Below are 16,865 nucleotides of genomic sequence, written 5' to 3'. Positions count from 1 at the left end.
ACCCTTTCTGACTCATGTATTCACGTGACGTCATGGTAGTTTGTTTCTACCTTTATCGCCCAGCTGATGAGACATACTACGACACAGACCTAATGGAATGAAAACGACGCGCTGATGAAACAATTTTTTTTTCTACTCACAGCAAGCTATTATTGAGGGGTACAATATCTCGTGAGGGTTGTGCTTGGGATTTGCGTACGATTGGATTAGCAGCGGCCATGAATTCTTCCTCTGCCTCTTCTTCTTGTCTCCTATCATAATCATCACGATAATTCTGATCCAGAGTGATTACTCGGGGTGGTGTTTGTACCTGGAGATGAACAAGAAAATATACACCTATCACAAGGAGCACGGTTGGAGAAGGAGCACGGTTAGTTCAAGGTCCTGGGTTCAGTTCCCAGTAGGTATCGAAAAATGTGGGTACTCTTTTTTCTATTATTTTATGTCTAGGAAGAAGCAGACCTTTTTTTTTTACTTTCTGTTATTCTTCTGTACTTCTGTTGACCCAGCACCTAAATAGGAATAATGGTGAGTCTTATTGCCCATCTGATGAGGGACATAGGTACTACAGGATGGGTATCTATCTATTACACAGGCAACACAAGTCTAATAAAGCATTTGATTCATTCTTACAATACAAAAGTGATTGTGAAGCAAATAGAACGAGTATGAAGTCAACATTGGCTTATGTTTGCCTTCCACTCAAGACTACTCAAAAGTGAATTTTCCTTACTACTTATTAATAATTCAAAGAGTATTTAATTTTTAATCTCATCCTCCTTTAAAGAAGGATTGGCTTATTACTCAAACGTTGATTGGGAAGTATGTTATTACCTGCATATCCACCTTCTCTATTTTCTATGTTTACTAACATCCCTTTTGTCATTATGTTGCCATTATGTAATATTTTGTCAATTGCCTGTATTGTATTCACTTTAAATAAATAAATTACAATTACAAAATTGCAATTACAATTACCCGAATATATCCTGGATCCTGAGGCAGGACTTGATTCTCAATGAGTATCTCCCGAGGTGGTGCTGTGGTGCCATAGGTCTGCTCCTGACCAATCAACACAATCCTGTCTGGTACCTGCATATCCACCTTCTCATTCAGACCAGCTGAGAAACGGAAACAAAATAAATAATAATAGTGCTTATAATAATAATAGTGCTAATAATGCTTATTTATACTGCTCGCATAGGACTGAAAAGTCCCTTTACTCCAGCAGTAGGCTACTACTATTATTGTGGTCAAATTATATTGAGGATAAAATTCCATATTTTGAAAATTTGGACCGATTGCAATACTTTCATTACTAGTATAGCTCCGCTATACTGTAGTAACAGAAAGGGATAAAATTCCATATCTCGGCTGGGATTGAACCCACGCCCTCCTGTTTACCAGTCGAGCGCCTTGACCACTACACCACCGAGGCAGGCTTGTTCAGCCAGCCTATTTATAGTATAGCGGGTAGCACATCTACCTTGCAATTGCCAGGTTGAGGCTTTGAATCCAGCTTGGAGAAGTGAACTTTATCCCAAACAGATTAGGTTCATTCTTCAAACTGCTAGCTTTCTTTTATCCCTCTCTTCCTTCTCTCTTTGATTTAGAGATGATAAGACCTCCGTTGTTACAGTTCCCTCTACCATTTTTTTTAGAAAAAAAAGAGTACCTATCCATTAAGGTAAAAAATAGCCTATCTAGGTTTTTTGAACAAGACAAGGGTTGTGAACAGTTTTCTAGAACCATTAAATTTCTGCTAACATGATACAAATTTGTGATAAGGAGGACAAATCAAATTACCAAACATACAAGAGTGTCCCAATAACAAAATTCAAGACTTGAAAATTAATAGTAATAAAAAAGTGTATTAAACTGGTTTCCTTCATTTCAAGAGAATTTGAACACAGTATCAAATGGGGGATTGCATACATACTTAGTTACCATAAAAAGGATATTGATATAATCTTTAAAGTAAGAACATGACCTAGGTATGTACATACTTCAAAAATTTCCCTTGATAAAATGAATTAAAACCCACAAAGAAATTTCATGCTAAAAATAAGATTCCAGATAACAGAACATTAGTATAAATTATAGTTTCAGATTAGGAACAACCAACTTTCTATACCTATAAAAACAACCAGAAAAGAAGCAAGTACTTACAACCTAGGTCTGTATGTAGGTATCACTGTACAAAAGCAGAGAAGATCAACAATTCAACCCAGGTTAGACAATACAATGTAGCTATATTTTATGTTTGTAAGTATGAACTGTGCAACTAATTAGAAAAAAAAAAACTAAGCAAAATCATTACAAACCCCACCCATGTAATTCATAATATGGGCACTTCCATTACCCTGGGTTATAAACTGGCACATCCATACCCTTGGTTACCTGGCAAAACCTCCGCATTCAAGAATTAATTTTTACCTGCACCTTCTGGCCACTGTGACACAAACCCAACCGGTAAATCACTTTCACTATTTCCGTCGATGTCAATTCGCTTAGGCATTGTCATCTTAGACACTAATTCTGGTGAAGAGGTGAGGGCAATATTGTGTTAATTTGGGTGAAGAAATAGAATTAAAATAAGCAGTAAGATTTTTGCATTTTGCAGAAGTGGTGCAAATAATTTTCAAGCAAAAGTGTGTGATGTGAAAGAATACCTATTGATTGGAATAGGTGTCTGGAGTAAGAGAATGTGATAACTGACAAAATTGTTTAGGGTTTGAAAGTTGGAAAACTGATACTGAAGCCTTTGCTTTCTTTACCATTTTTTCCTTCTTTGTTCTTTCTTTTGTTGATTGATATAGAATACAACATGTGCTCATTGTAATAAGTTGTAAGTTCTAAAATTACAACAAAACATCTTTCAAGATTTTTCCAGACACTTTCCCCTTCATTTGCATTATTTGTTTCCCCTTCATTTTTCAATTTATAATTCTACCACTAACCACTAGAGTTTACATTTACAAGAAATAATCAATTAGTGTATCAGCATATAGGTTTTAGAATTATTATGCCTCAGTAAATTCAATTTATCAATCAAAATTGAAAACTAATTGAACATGAAACAGGGTAAAACCTCAATTCTTACCTGAGTTTCCATTCCATTGATTATACGCTGCTGCTATATCATCCTCATTGCTTCCGTCAACTTTGATCCTTTTTGGTACCCGCATTTTGGAATTTATTTCCTGTGTGAAGTTGGGATCGTAAATGTTATCTGAAGTAAACCTTGTGGGACTGGATGCATTTGACATTCTCAATCCAGTACTCTGTAAAACAAGTTATAGTAGATTATTGAACCAGTAAAAAGAAATATGGAACAACCATCCTTCCTGCTCTTAAGAAGACTGCCAAAGAGAGAAAGGATTTGCATGATCCCCTGCTACAAACCATTGGAATAATCATATTTGAGCAGACACGGAAAGTAGGTAATGTAATGAGTACCAAAATGAATCATTATGAACCTTAAAAATTAAACATCACCTCATATTAGATCATAGTTTGGATGGTTGGAAACTCCTCAAAAATTTACCGTTTGTTGTCTTTGTCCTCTCATTACAACCTTGACCAGACAAATGTTTGCATTCTAGTTCTACTGATTGGAATAACCAGGAAATTCCTCTCTGTACCATGAACTTTGACCACTCTTGGTTCTTTGTCCTTACACAACATGAGTTGATAATAGTATTGATTGATAAAACTCTCGACAAATGACTTTATCAGCCACAAGATATCACAAGGGAGCTAAAAGGTGGGGACAAGTTAGAACTTACCTAAGATCCTTAAATTCTATTTTACAGACGTGATATTCCAATTTTCCTCTAGTTTTCAGGTGATGAGAAGTTTTCCTAATTTCCTCCCTTTTCTCGATGATTTGAATGGAGCCTCTTCCTGAACTTTTCGGATTTTTTTTTTCCTTTTTTAACGAAATCAAATGGTAAACAAAACACACAAATCAGCTGTTCTCAGAGTGTTGCCAAGTGTATCAAGAGTAAAAAAAAAAGTCCGGCTAAAATATTTCCTGTTAAATTTCTCCCGGGTGAGTCGACTCAGTGGATAATAAAGCACGTTGAATGGCCTTTATTCCCGATGAATCACTGGAGTTAAGCAACGCTGCGCGTGGTTGGTATCCGGCTGGGTGATATGGGCAATAGCGTCCTGACAGCCTTTAGCAGTCCCATTTTAAGCTGGATGAGGCGTTAATGCGGAATGTCGTGGAAACTCACACTCAAAAAAGTAAAAACTCGAGATAGGTATGTAGGTAGGTACTAAAAGCTAACCAAGTGCCGTGATCTTTGACCATTATTCCTGAAAACTTGTAGTAGGTAATGGAATAGGTTCGCTACTCAATAATTGTTCTCACGAGGTTGAGTGCACCTCCAACTCCAAACACAGAGCCCGAAAAACTTCGACGCTGCCGGGAATCCAATATGAGATCTTCGGCGCGGCATACAAACCTAGAGTGAACCTACTGAACCTTCGTGGCCGAGTAGTACAATCTCCGTCACTATAAAAACTTCAACTAACGCCAAATCCAAGAAGTGAAATGGCCAGCCTAGTTAGCTTAGTTGGTAGTGCGTCTGCCTTGTAAGCGCTAGGTTGTCGGCATAAATTAAGTTAAGGTTCAGCCAGCCTAGCTAGCTTAGTTGGTAGTGCGTCTGCCTTGTAAGCGCTAGGCCACTGGGCTCGATTCCCGCCCGAGGCGGATTTTATCCTGATGGGATAATGTTCGTTCTCGGAACGGCTGGCTTTCTCCTATCCTTCGATTCCCGCCCGGGGCGGATTTTATCCTGATGGGATAATGTTCGTTCTCGGAACGGCTGGCTTTCGTCCCGGGTTCGATTCCCGCCCGGGGCGGATTTTATCCTGATGGGATAATGTTCGTTCTCGGAACGGCTGGCTTTCGTCCCGGGTTCGATTCCCGCCCGGGGCGGATTTTATCCTGATGGGATAATGTTCGTTCTCGGAACGGCTGGCTTTCGTCCTACGGCATAAATTAAGTTAAGGTTCAGCCAGCCTAGCTAGCTTAGTTGGTAGTGCGTCTGCCTTGTAAGCGCTAGGCCACTGGGCTCGATTCCCGCCCGAGGCGGATTTTATCCTGATGGGATAATGTTCGTTCTCGGAACGGCTGGCTTTCTCCTATCCTCGATTCCCGCCCGGGCGGATTTTATCCTGATGGGATAATGTTTGTTCTCGGAACGGCTGGCTTTCTCCTATCCTGTCTTCCTTCTCTCTTTGCCAGCCTAGTTAGCTTAGTTGGTAGTGCGTCTGCCTTGTAAGCGCTAGGCCGCGGGTTCGATTCCCGCCCGGGGCGGGGATAATGTTCGTTCTCGGAACGGCTGGCTTTCCTCCTATCCTGTCTTCCTTCTCTCTTCGATTTCGGGACGATAAGACTTCTACCTTGTAAGCGCTAGGCCGCGGGTTCGATTCCCGCCCGGGGCGGATTTTATCCTGATGGGATAATGTTCGTTCTCGAAACGGCTGGCTTTCTCCTATCCTGTCTTCCTTCTCTCTTCGATTTCGGGACGATAAGACCATAGCAGTTACAGTTCCCCTCTGTCAAACCTCTAAAAAAAAAAAAAAATAGAGTGAACCTTCGTGGCCGTGTATTAAAATCTCCGTCACTATAAAAACTTCAACTGCCATACAGTGACATTAAATCTCTATTAAATCCATCTACCCAGGCCAGCCTAGCGTTAGCTTTGAGGTAGCGCGTCTGCCTTGTAAGCGCTAGGCCGTAGGTTCGATTCCCACCCGGGGCGGATTTTATCCTGCTGGGATAATGTTCGTCCTCGGAACGGCTGGCTTTCACTATCCTGTCTTCCTTCTCCCGTCGACCTGAGCAGTTATACCTAGTTAGTTCCCTCTGTCAAACCTCTTTGAAAAATCCATATATCTACCCTGCTAGCCTAGCGTTAGCTTGGAGCTAGCGCGTCTGCCTTGTAAGCTCTAAATCGCGGATTCGATTCCCGGATAGGCTGGCTTTTTCCTATCCTGTCTACCTTCTCTCTTCGATTTCGGGACGATAAGACCTTAGCGGTTGCAGTTCCTTCTATCAAACCTTTAAAAAAAAGTCTTCTCAGCCTCTAGCGTTAGTTAGAGCTAGCGCGTCTGCCTCGTAAGCGCTAAATCGCGGGTTCGATTCCCGGAACGCCTTGCTCCTATCCCGCCTTAATCCTCTCTTCGATTTCGGGACGATAAGACCTGCTTTCTTACAAATTACTTCGACCAAACTATAGGTACCTGAAATTAACCAAAGATGAAAAGAACAACACAGAACGCACTTCCATTACTTAAAGTAAAAGAAAAAAATCTTTATATTTAAAATCTTACTTAACATCTAGAGAAAGTTAATTCAAAAATAAAAAGTACAATTCTTAATTAGAAAAAAAAGGAGAAATATTATACACAATTATCATTTTTGTCTCTTGAAAAGAACCAAATCAAAAAGGGTACAAATACCCTTGAGGTTTGCCAGCTTTGTGAAAAAGTTGGATGATCAAAATTTGCTTGATCCTTTTTTGATGGTATAAAATAGGACCGACCTCAGGCTGGTGGAAAGAATTTAATTTTTCCTCAGGAAAATAAAAGACTCTCATATAAAGGGCCGATTTTCTTTCCACTTTAAAGCAGAAACTTCAAGAGACTCAAAACTACAATCAAATAGCTTGTATCATAATCATAGGAAGGAGGAAATATGTACATTTTGTTTTTGCCGTTGAAAATAAAATTAAGTTTTCTTTTTTTAATTTATAAAGAAAAAGAGAGGGGGAGGAAAAAAAAGAGACATCTATTAATAATTATAATTTAATATGTATAAATCTTAAATATTCTAAAGAAGGTATTTTATGTATAAAAAAAATTACTCATTTTTTCTTAAATCGAATGTTTTTTTATCTTACAAAATACATGGTAGAGTTTTTTGTTTTGTTTGTCTTGGAATAAGAATGTGATATCTTGTTACTTTCCTTATCCTATAGGAAGGAAAGCTATAAGCAATATTCAAAGTAAATTCTGTGGTGCCAAACTTCAGCTTACCAAGGCTTTACTCTGTATGAGAACAATGCTATATCTGTGAGAAATATCCAAGGCTTAAGTTGTACAAAAGCAGAATAAACCCAGCAATATTTTCGTTTTCATATAGTTTTACAGCAAAATACGTAGAATAATATTATATTCTCATTATGGAGGCGATGAAGAAAATGTAAAATCCGCCATTTTGAATTTTTACTGGCAGCCATTTTGGATATCAGGTGTTGGTGTGGCGGCCATTTTGTATATCAAGAAAATACGGTAAAATCAAAATACGCTCATTTACTCAAACAAAGCCTCCGTACCCATCACATTCACAAACAATACAATTCTTCAAAGAGAATTTCCATCAACTTAAATTAAAAAAGAATATACTAAACTAATATTGTATTTTATTAAAGTGGGGGGAGAGGGGGTATTTACAATCTTTTTTGTTTATATTTCCTTACCTTTTTTTTTTCAACGAAAAAAAAAAAAATAATGAAAAATCAAAAAATCCAAGAGAAAGTGAAAAAATAAGAAATATTGAGGAAATCAAAAAACGTAAAAAAGAGATACTTTACAATCGTGTGTAGAGAGAGGGATTGTTTTCTCTTTTGACAAAATGATGTGAATTTGAAACACGTTTCTGTCTATGTACGTAAAATGTCTGTTGTTGGTCCTCAGACCATAACCTTCAAGTGAAAATATAGAGAGAATGTATCTTACTGAAAAACCTCCAGGGTTAAGAGACCCATATGGAGTTTTGCCTCATAAGATACAAGGGGGAGGGGAAAAAATGAAGAACTTAAAAACCTTAATTTTATTAAATGTTGGAAAATCAATTTTTTTATACATAAAAAAACAAACAACATCAATACTAAATTATTTATATAAAAGACAGAAAGAAATCAACACCTAAGCATTTAGTTTTGTAAAAGGGAGATGTGTGAGAGCTGAGAGCCTGATCCTGATCTGACATTAGCTCAGCCTAGTGGAAATTTCATCTCCACTTGGAAAGAGAACTAGACATATTGTTACAGCTTTGAAAGATGGCTGACAAAACCCTGTCGGTTTTTAGGGGCTCACAAATGGAACGGCGATTTCAGTGGGTAAAATGTGACCAAAGGAAAAACGGACAAGATTTTATTTTTCAAATTAAATTGCACACGAATTGCGACCATTGCCTGTATTGGCGAATTTCCTCAAAATGATCCTATTTAAAGGGAAATGAACATTTCTTACAATGTTTCTTCCAAAATTCTTTAATTTTGAAAGTGGTTTTTCTTCCAAAATTAATTCAAAAACAAAACCATATTGATTCAAAGTGAAAACATCTCAGGAAATGTTTGTTCCAAAATAAACAATCTTATTTCAGAAAGTATTTTTCCACCCCAAACAGCCCTTTGAAAGAGTAAGGAATCCTTCCAAAGGGCTTTTCTTCAAATGTGAAAATGTTTCTCCCGTTTCTGAAAATGGCCCTTTAAATCTTTGAAATCGTTTTCGACAGTGACCCTATGAAACTGGTAAGCATTTCAAATAGTTAGAATGGACCTTCACAAAGTTACCGAGTCTTAAATCAAGCATTTCGGAAAATGTTCTGGTGTTTCTTTCAATGTGAAAGCTGTTTTCTCCCGTGTTTCATTTCTTTCTGTTATCATCGAGTGTGTGTTTAGTTTAATGGACACCTGGCTCCGAGCTCTCTGGTTTAGGAGGGTGGTGATTGGATGGATCGGCCGTGCTCAGGGGCTGCAAACATACCAAACACATAACATGATTAGAAAATATTAAGTTATAAGGCCCATCGGACATTGGAAGCGTACTCGCGCGACTGTTAGTAGCGCTTAGGTTTAGTTTTTGGAACCGCTTTTGAAGTAATGCTAAAGCGGTTCTAACGTACAATCTTCCTAAAAAAAAAAAAAAAAAACAAAAAAAAAAAAATCAGGTAACTAATAAACGTTACTAAAAGTCCGCGGCGACCTTCCAATGTGCAATCGGCAAAAAAAAAAAAAAAAAAAAAAAAAAAAAAGAACGAACTACTTTTTTCAGAGGACCACTTAAAAGAGTAGTTTTTTTTCTAACTCACACCCTAACAATCTCAACTTAAAGCCCAGTTAAATAGAGGCTTTTTAAGATTTTAAGAGAGTAGAGATGATTAAGACAATGAAAGACTTGATGCCCACAAAAAAAGCAAAAAAAAAAAAAAAAAATCTAATTTAGCATTGTGGTAGGTCACTACTGTGATCCAATGGTACGTCGTTGTAAATTTCAAATTTCACCAAGAAAGGAAAGAAAAAGGAAAAAAAAAACCAAAAAAAAAAAAAAAAAAAAAAAAAAAAAAAAAAAAAAAAAAAACGGGAACCACCACAAAGAGGAGAAAGCAAAGAGAAAAAGATAAGAGAATATAAAAAAGTTACTTACTCACCAGGTTATGCGGGAGACCGGCAGGGGTGTTGGGCGGGGGCCCCCCACCCGAGGGCGGGGCCCCTCCTCCCCCGCTGCCCGAGGGGGGCGCGCCCCCTCCCCTCTCGCTGCCGGGGGCCGGGGCTATGGCGCTATCATGGGGGGTGGTGGAATGCGCCTGCTGTACGGGCGGTAGAGTGCCGATAGCTGCGGCTGCCGCTGCCGCATAGTATCTGGATACCAGCGACGAGGACCTGCGGCAAAAACAGGGGATTAGATATATAGGATCAGATTTTCACTATACATATTTTACGAATTTCATTCAGTCGACCTGTCCCATTGGCTGGTACAACTTAGGTTATGTATGTATTCAATTTAAAGCCAGCGGAGTGCGATAAGCAAGTTAAATACACCAGTTCCCTACGTATGTATAAGAGAAGTTTCAAGCAAATGTAGTGAGTGCGTTTTCCCAGCCCCAATCAAGGAGGGTGAGGAAGGTAGCTTGTCCCCGAGTGGAGGATAAAACCCCCATGACTGAAGTTACCTCTATAAAAAATAAAATGAATAGCTCATCCTTAAATGGTAAAATGTGCTGAAACAGTATGGCACCATGACAAATGTCAAATCGACCCAACATACTCAAAGAGACCCGTATGGGTTTCTATTATTTTCATTTAAATCTCACAGAGCGGGAGAGAGCATGTTATCACTTACCCGCCGTTAATTCCTTCCGGCACCACCCCAGGGCCAGGGGGTCCTCCGGGGGGCCCCGAGCTCACCGGCCCCCCGGGCGGCGCATGCGGATAATTCAGACCGGCGGGCAGACCGCCTCCCCCGGCCGACGGAAAGTACTCCTTGTTCACACAGTTGCGCAGACAGTCGGGTATGCGGCCGACAATGGCGCGCCGGATCTCACTAGCGGCCATCTCGCGAAGTTCTGTGCAGGAGGCTTCGGAGTAGAATGCAGCGTGTGGGGTGCACAGGATGTTGGGGGCGTCCTTCAGGTTACCTGTAGAGGGAGAAGTGAGAGATTTAATCAAGTGTGGTTCTTGTTTTAGCTTATTAGGGGACAGTTCTAAAATGAATAGGTAGCTTACTAAAAAGTAAGCTAAAGGTCTAGCTAAAAAGTAAGAAAAAGGTCAATCAATCCACCACCCGACAGTAATTTCCCAACATTTATTTGAAAGAATTTTTAAAAAAAAAAAAAAAAAAAAAAAAAAAAAAAATCAGACAAAGTTTACCAAAAAGTACCACAGTAAAAAAAAAGTCAAACCAAAGAGTACATGAATCAACAAATCAAGCAGGAATAAAAAGAAAAACATAAAGCAATGAGAATAGAGAGCAAGAGAGATGAGAAAAGAAAGAGAGAAAGATCAAACCTAAAAGGGAGGGAAGAAGAGATAGAGGAAGACCGAAGGTTTCATTTTCATTTTTTCTCTTTGCCAAATGACAACACCGCTAAAAAAAGGAGAAATATAGGTGATGTCCTCTTTTTCTAGCGGTGTCATCACTAAAACAGTCGGTTATACAGTGACGTTAAAATCCTAACATAGGTACACACTAAAATAAAGTAGAAAGAATTGACAGAGGAAGAGAAAGGAAAGAAGATGGGGCGGCAAATAATGAAAGGGCATTACTTTTTATACCTTGAAACACGTTGTACGGTTCACTCTCGTGAACATCCAGAGCGGCGGCCCGAATGCGGCCCTGCTTGAGAGCGGCGGCCAACGAGTCATCATCTACCAGACCGCCACGAGCCGTATTCACTAGGAATGCACCTGAAGTCAAGAAGAAATGGAAACAAAATCAGGGTCAGTATACTCATATATTAAAATTAACCCATCTGTGTGTCGGATGGGTCAGATTGTGTTACCTGGTAACAATTGACAGATTAAAATTAATCCATCGTGTGTCGGATGGGTCAGATTATGTTACCTGGTAAAAATTAACAAATTAAAATTAACCCATCTGTGTGTCGGATGGGTCAGATTGTGTTACCTGGTCGCATCTGTTTGATGGTGAACTCGTTGATGAGATGATGGTTGTGCTCGTTCAGAGTGCAATGAAGTGACACGCAATCCGATTGGAACAATAAGTCCTGCAAAATAAAACAAACCAGACGTTAACCACAGTTAAGACAATCAAATAAAGAGAATATTGACTAAGGTTACTTGTTTAGTTGTTGTTGTTGTTGTAGTAGTCTCTTCTCCTTCCTCACATCATCCCTGTAATGCAGTTGGTAATTCCAGGAATTCTACTTGTTTACTAGAAAATTTGAGTAAAGATATCGGGGGCACGGTTGGTCCAGTGGTAACGCGCTTGCTTGCCATGCAGAAGGTCCCGGGTTCGAATACCACCATCGACAAAAATTTGTACTCGTTTTTCGATTGCAAATATTTCAACGGGTTACTTTCTGGTGTTCTCGTGTTGACCCAGTACCTAAATGGGAAGTATTGTGTCTCTTCTCGCCTAGGGGGCACGGTTGGTCCAGTGGTAGCGCGCTTGCTTGCCATGCAGAAGGTCCCGGGTTCGAATCCCACCATCGACAAAAGTTTGTACTCGTTTTTCGATTGCAAATATTTCAACGGGTTACTTTCTGGTGTTCTCGTGTTGAGCCAGCACCTAAATGGGAAGTATTGTGTCTCTTCTCGCCCATCTGATGAGAGGCATACTACGGGATGGGCATGCTACGACACAGACCAAAAGCGTCTAATGTAGCAGTTGTTCCATTGCTACGAAATAAAAACGGCGGTGGAACACTCATCTTAAAAAAAAAAATTGGTACAATTTTTTTTAAAACCTGAATTCACCCTGAAATAGTCAACAATATGTGTTGCCACAGACCCGTCCAGATACCAATTGCTTAGATTCAGTGATCTGTCTGGGTACTGGTGCATTTAATTTGCTGTTGTTTCTGGCATCAACATATTGACCAAGGTCATGGAAGGTGCACAAATGAAGTTAGAAATTAATGGGCCGTGATAAGGACATCTTTGCCTTTTTTTTCGTCTGGTACATCAGAGTAGTTTAGTGTCAGAAGTTATCAGCACTTTTCGATAAGAGTCGGATTGTAGGGCTCATCATTTGTACCTTACTAGAAGAGGGATAGAGACTAACACCCATATTTATGAACAAAATGCTGGCTCTTAAGTTCGTGCTAAGCATAGTCTCAAAGAATTTGATTGGTCAATTTTGACTTGAGACTGATCTAAGAACGATCATTCTTGTTCATAAATACGAGTGTAAATATTTTCCCGCATTTTAAGGTCTTTTTTTTCTTCTTCTTCTTCTTTTACTGTACCTATCTTGTCCCAATATTTTTGGGGGGTGCATTATTTCACAATTTTATTCGGAAAATGGCCTAATGGTCAATCCTTGACAGTAGCTAACAACTATTTCCCGAATGATAGATTACCTGTAGCGTGTAGACGCGTGTGAGACCCAGTGACTTCTCAATACCGTCTGGCAGGTAGGGATCGTAGAATATAACGTTGAATCCGAAAGCTTTTGCCCTGAGCGCCACTGCTGAGCCTATCCTGCCTGTAAACACCATACAAACACAAAACATTATAAGAAATGCAAGACTGACTATCCTCCCTGTAAATACCATAAACACAAAACATTATAAGAAATGCAAGACTGACTATCCTGCCTGTAAACACCATAAACACAAAACAGAGGATGAGAATTGGAAGACAAAAAACTATTTAAACTATCATAATATGACAGAAAAGGGACACTAAACTATCATATGAGAAAGAAGTTATCATATGTTTAAGCTTTAGACTACCTACTTTAGAGCTTAGAGTCGCATGTAGCTAGCTAGCGACGATAGCACCTTGAAAGCACCAGTTTCCAATGAATCAGTTAAGTTAAGCACCGTTATGAGCGGTTGGTATTCAGATGGGTGACCATCTGGCCAATGGCAATCTGGTGGCTTTTCCTGGCCCTATTTATGCTGGGTAAGGAAGTCAAATGTCATACGATGTTAATGGTTGAATTGGTTTCGTCTGGTACATCAGAGAAGTTAGTGTCAGAAGTTATCAGCACTTTTCGATAAGAGTCGGATTGTAGGGCTCATCATTTGTACCACATAATCAGATCTTCATTTGTTAAATTACATTTACATTTTATTTTATTGGTCTTTCACAATAATCAAATCTGTATCGAATCATAAGCTAGGTAGCTTCAAACCGTTTCGTTTTGCGGTTTAAATGAAGGCATCCTCCTTAACCCAATAATTCCCATCCGTGGCACAAGCACCTACTTTTAGTTTACAGATGGGTATAACATTTATTGAATATTTTTTATATTAAGAGATTTGCATCGAATAAGAAATAAATGGAAACTTCTTAAATTTCCATTCAACGCATGCGTTACTTACCGAGTCCGACAATGCCGAGCGTATCGCCGCGTATGCGCGCGCACCCAGACGCAGCCTCGCGCAACTGTTCCGGTCCGGTGAACTTCTTTCCTTCGCGCACCATGTTGGCCAGCCAGTAGGTCCGTCGGTAGAGGTTGAGTATGAGACAGAGCGTGGTGTCTGCCACCTCCTCCACACCGTAACCGGGGACATTGCACACCGCGATACCAAGCTCACCAGCCGCCTGCGAAAAACCAAGAGGAAAGTGAAGAGTCTCGGACCACGGTCCAAAAAGAGGTTGGTTAAAATCACGCATTAAATAGACTTACTTAAGGTTGTGGTTATGTACGATGTTAGGTTAATTTTGCATTGATTTTTCCCTCGTTTCTCTCTCGCTCTTCACAGTCCTAGCAAGCCCAACCCGGTGCATAACCACAAATACTAAAAAAAAGAGACCTAACTTGGGACATTCCCATTTAGTAGGTGAGTACAATGGCACAAAAAGTACAGTACCTACCTATAAACTTTTGTGTAAGTGTCTAAGGTAAGCATCGAACCCCGGGACTTAATTGGGAATTGGACCCACGATTTCATGACTCCCCCCTTCAGAGAAAAATTACTTATGGATCTTTTTTCGGTGATTTCCTAAGAAAATATTCAAATTCCTAAAACCCATGCCACATAACGTGATATTTACCTTGACATCAATATTGTCCACGCCGCTCCCGATCCGCACGATGATCCGCAGCGTTTTGAACTTCTCCAAGTCCTCCTTGGTCAATATGATCGTATGCCACATCAGCGCTCCTACCGCCTCGTTCAGAACTTTCTCATGTATTTCCGACGTGCTCTGCGCATCACAGAACGCCACGGTCGCTACGTCCTTCAGTATCGGCATCTCGATGGAGCAATCTCTCCCGTCCAGGAGCGCCACCAGGGGGCGGGTCTGCATGGGGCCGTTCGAAATCGGGCCGCGAATACTGTCCATTCTCGGTCGTTTGGCCATCATTTTCCTCTTGTCCATCGTTTGGTTACACCACCATAAATAAAGGCCGGTTTGGTTAGAACGCGGAGATGAAACACAACACTAGCGCCACGTGCCGGTCGGAGGCCGAAGTTATCGCGCGGTGTTTACACAACTCACGAGCCGCCCCGGGGTAACATTTAGATTTTAATTTATACTCTTTATTTATTAATTTATTTAAACTCGAATTATTTTCAAAAAATTTACACACACGACTAATGACAAGATTTTTAAATGCAAAAAACTCCGTAATTATATGACTTGTGAAAAGGAATCGGAAAAAAGATTATGAAAAAAAGATGTGTGTGTGTGTGTGTGTGAGGGTGATTTAATAATTTGGATCTATACAAAAATTTATATATTTTTAGAGGAAAGGTAAGAGGTGGGTGGTGGTGGTGGTGGTGGTGGGGGGGGATGGTGGTTTATATATAAAAAGGAATATCACAATATTATTCAGTAAAGAAATTTTACACGAGGGGGGGGCGTTATCACGGGGGCGTTTTAGCGAGATTCCCCAGGAAGAAACGACGTTGGGCGGGTTTTAGCGGCCGTTCCGTGACGTTGGCAGTGGGTTGGGGTCACGGCTTAGGTCGTGCATCGTGGGGCAATTTGCCGTGCGTGGGGCTGTTTAATTTTCTTCATGATTCTACAGGGGAGACACCAGGGGGGGGAGTGCAACGTTTTCTATCCTAGCATTCAGCAGACACCTGAGAACATAGAGAGGAGGAAATGAGAATTTGGCTTTACCAAATCTCTTTATAAAGTCAATTTCAAATGTTTCTACTTTGATGTTTAGTTTCTCCTTGAATAATTGAAGAAGTTTTTCTTCTAGCATGGTGGGATCTTCCTCCTCTTTTTGTTCTAGTCCAAAAATTATAAGATTTCTTTTCTTTTCTATTTTATTAATTCTTGATGGGCCTTAGTAAGGGTCCAGGTATTTGTATAGGGCCTTAGTAAGGGTCCAGGTATTTGTATAGGGCCTTAGTAAGGGTCCAGGTATTTATTTTATTTTATTTTATTTATAATTGTATTACAAAGTTTTACAATGGAGTAAGTTAAGATGCTTATTTTTCTTTTCCATGTAGTTAGTCCGACTACTATGGGTTTCTTATCTTTGGCTTTACCAAATCTCTTTATAAAGTCAATTTCAAATGTTTCTACTTTGATGTTTAGTTTCTCCTTGAATAATTGAAGAAGTTTTTCTTCTAGCATGGTGGGATCTTCCTCCTCTTCTTGTTCTAGTCCAAAAATTATAAGATTTCTTTTCTTTTTTATTTTATTAATTCTTGACATATTAATTTCTATGTTTTTCTCAAGATTCTGCACCTTCTGTTTCATTTCTGTCACCTCTTTCACTAATGGTTGTAATTTTTTATTCATATTTGTATTAATTTTTTCTGCTTCAGATTTTATAAGCTGGTTGTTTGTATCCAATTTTGAGGTGATTTGGGCCATGAAGTTCTTCATAGTTTCTTCCATTGACATTGTGATGCTTTTATTTCAGGGATCAATTCTAGGATCAAACAAGTATCAATATACTATGCACGACAAAAATTCAAAATCAAATCTGCCTCTTACCTTGAGTGACTCATCCGTAATACTGTGGTTTCCTAAAGATAGTGGATGTTCCTCATATTCGATATTAGATAGGTATTACTGATTGGTAGTAGATATAAAAACTTGGATAGTTGTTGAGGTCCGTAACAATGTCTTGCTGAAATGGTATATATCTTGCAAGTCTGGGTTCCGTTGAATCCTTATCTATAGTTGTTTCCACGAAAAAATAATTATAACTATGAAAATTTTCAATTTTAATATTGGAAATGCAAATTCACTATTTGTTATTGTTTACGTTTTTGACCGAACTCCGGGTCCAGGTATTTGTATAGGGCCTTAGTAAGGGTCCAGGTATTGGTATAAGTAGGGCCATCGGCTATAATGCACGCCCTATGTCACTGCGACCTGGTTAGATCTTTTGTGACTTAATGTGAGGGTCCAGAGAAATAAAACATTTTTTACTGAACAAAGTGAGTTCAAGCACAATATACG

At 39.5% G+C, this 16,865-nt stretch overlaps 3 protein-coding genes across 6 annotated transcripts; all 3 read right to left on the bottom strand.

Moving 5' to 3' along the window:
- Window positions 1-121: 121 nt before the first annotated feature.
- On the bottom strand, window positions 122-3,943 carry LOC103506127 (transport and Golgi organization protein 11). Of its 2 annotated transcripts, XM_017442717.2 has the most exons (5): window positions 3,789-3,943; window positions 3,104-3,284; window positions 2,437-2,538; window positions 979-1,121; window positions 122-310 (listed from the first exon to the last, which is right to left on the bottom strand). In XM_017442717.2, exons 2-5 carry the CDS (start codon window positions 3,267-3,269, stop codon window positions 137-139), a joined length of 585 nt encoding a protein of 194 aa, XP_017298206.1. In that variant the 5' UTR covers window positions 3,270-3,284; window positions 3,789-3,943; the 3' UTR covers window positions 122-136. The 2 variants fall into 2 exon arrangements, with proteins under 2 accessions (XP_017298206.1, XP_026677060.1); XM_026821259.1 differs by lacking the exon at window positions 2,437-2,538.
- Window positions 3,944-6,433: 2,490 nt separating this feature from the next.
- Window positions 6,434-15,544, bottom strand: LOC103506120 (C-terminal-binding protein). 3 transcript variants are annotated; one of them, XM_008470503.3, is made up of 8 exons: window positions 14,490-15,544; window positions 13,814-14,036; window positions 12,845-12,969; window positions 11,428-11,527; window positions 11,067-11,207; window positions 10,144-10,438; window positions 9,448-9,683; window positions 6,434-8,775 (listed from the first exon to the last, which is right to left on the bottom strand). In XM_008470503.3, exons 1-8 carry the CDS (start codon window positions 14,814-14,816, stop codon window positions 8,735-8,737), a joined length of 1,488 nt encoding a protein of 495 aa, XP_008468725.1. In that variant the 5' UTR covers window positions 14,817-15,544; the 3' UTR covers window positions 6,434-8,734. The 3 variants fall into 3 exon arrangements, with proteins under 3 accessions (XP_008468725.1, XP_008468723.1, XP_008468724.1); XM_008470501.3 differs by having other exon boundaries at window positions 9,452-9,683; XM_008470502.3 differs by having other exon boundaries at window positions 9,452-9,683; window positions 11,076-11,207.
- On the bottom strand, window positions 15,463-16,543 carry LOC113466126. The gene is made up of 2 exons (XM_026821257.1): window positions 16,092-16,543; window positions 15,463-15,714 (listed from the first exon to the last, which is right to left on the bottom strand). The coding sequence occupies exons 1-2, from the start codon at window positions 16,299-16,301 to the stop codon at window positions 15,463-15,465; spliced, it is 462 nt and encodes a 153-aa protein (XP_026677058.1). The 5' UTR covers window positions 16,302-16,543.
- Between the last annotated feature and the right edge of the window lie 322 nt (window positions 16,544-16,865).

The sequence above is a fragment of the Diaphorina citri genome, unplaced genomic scaffold, assembly GCF_000475195.1.
Source record: "Diaphorina citri unplaced genomic scaffold, Diaci psyllid genome assembly version 1.1 scaffold216, whole genome shotgun sequence".
Lineage (NCBI taxonomy): Eukaryota > Metazoa > Arthropoda > Insecta > Hemiptera > Psyllidae > Diaphorina > Diaphorina citri.
This window is presented reverse-complemented; position numbering and strand designations above follow the sequence as displayed.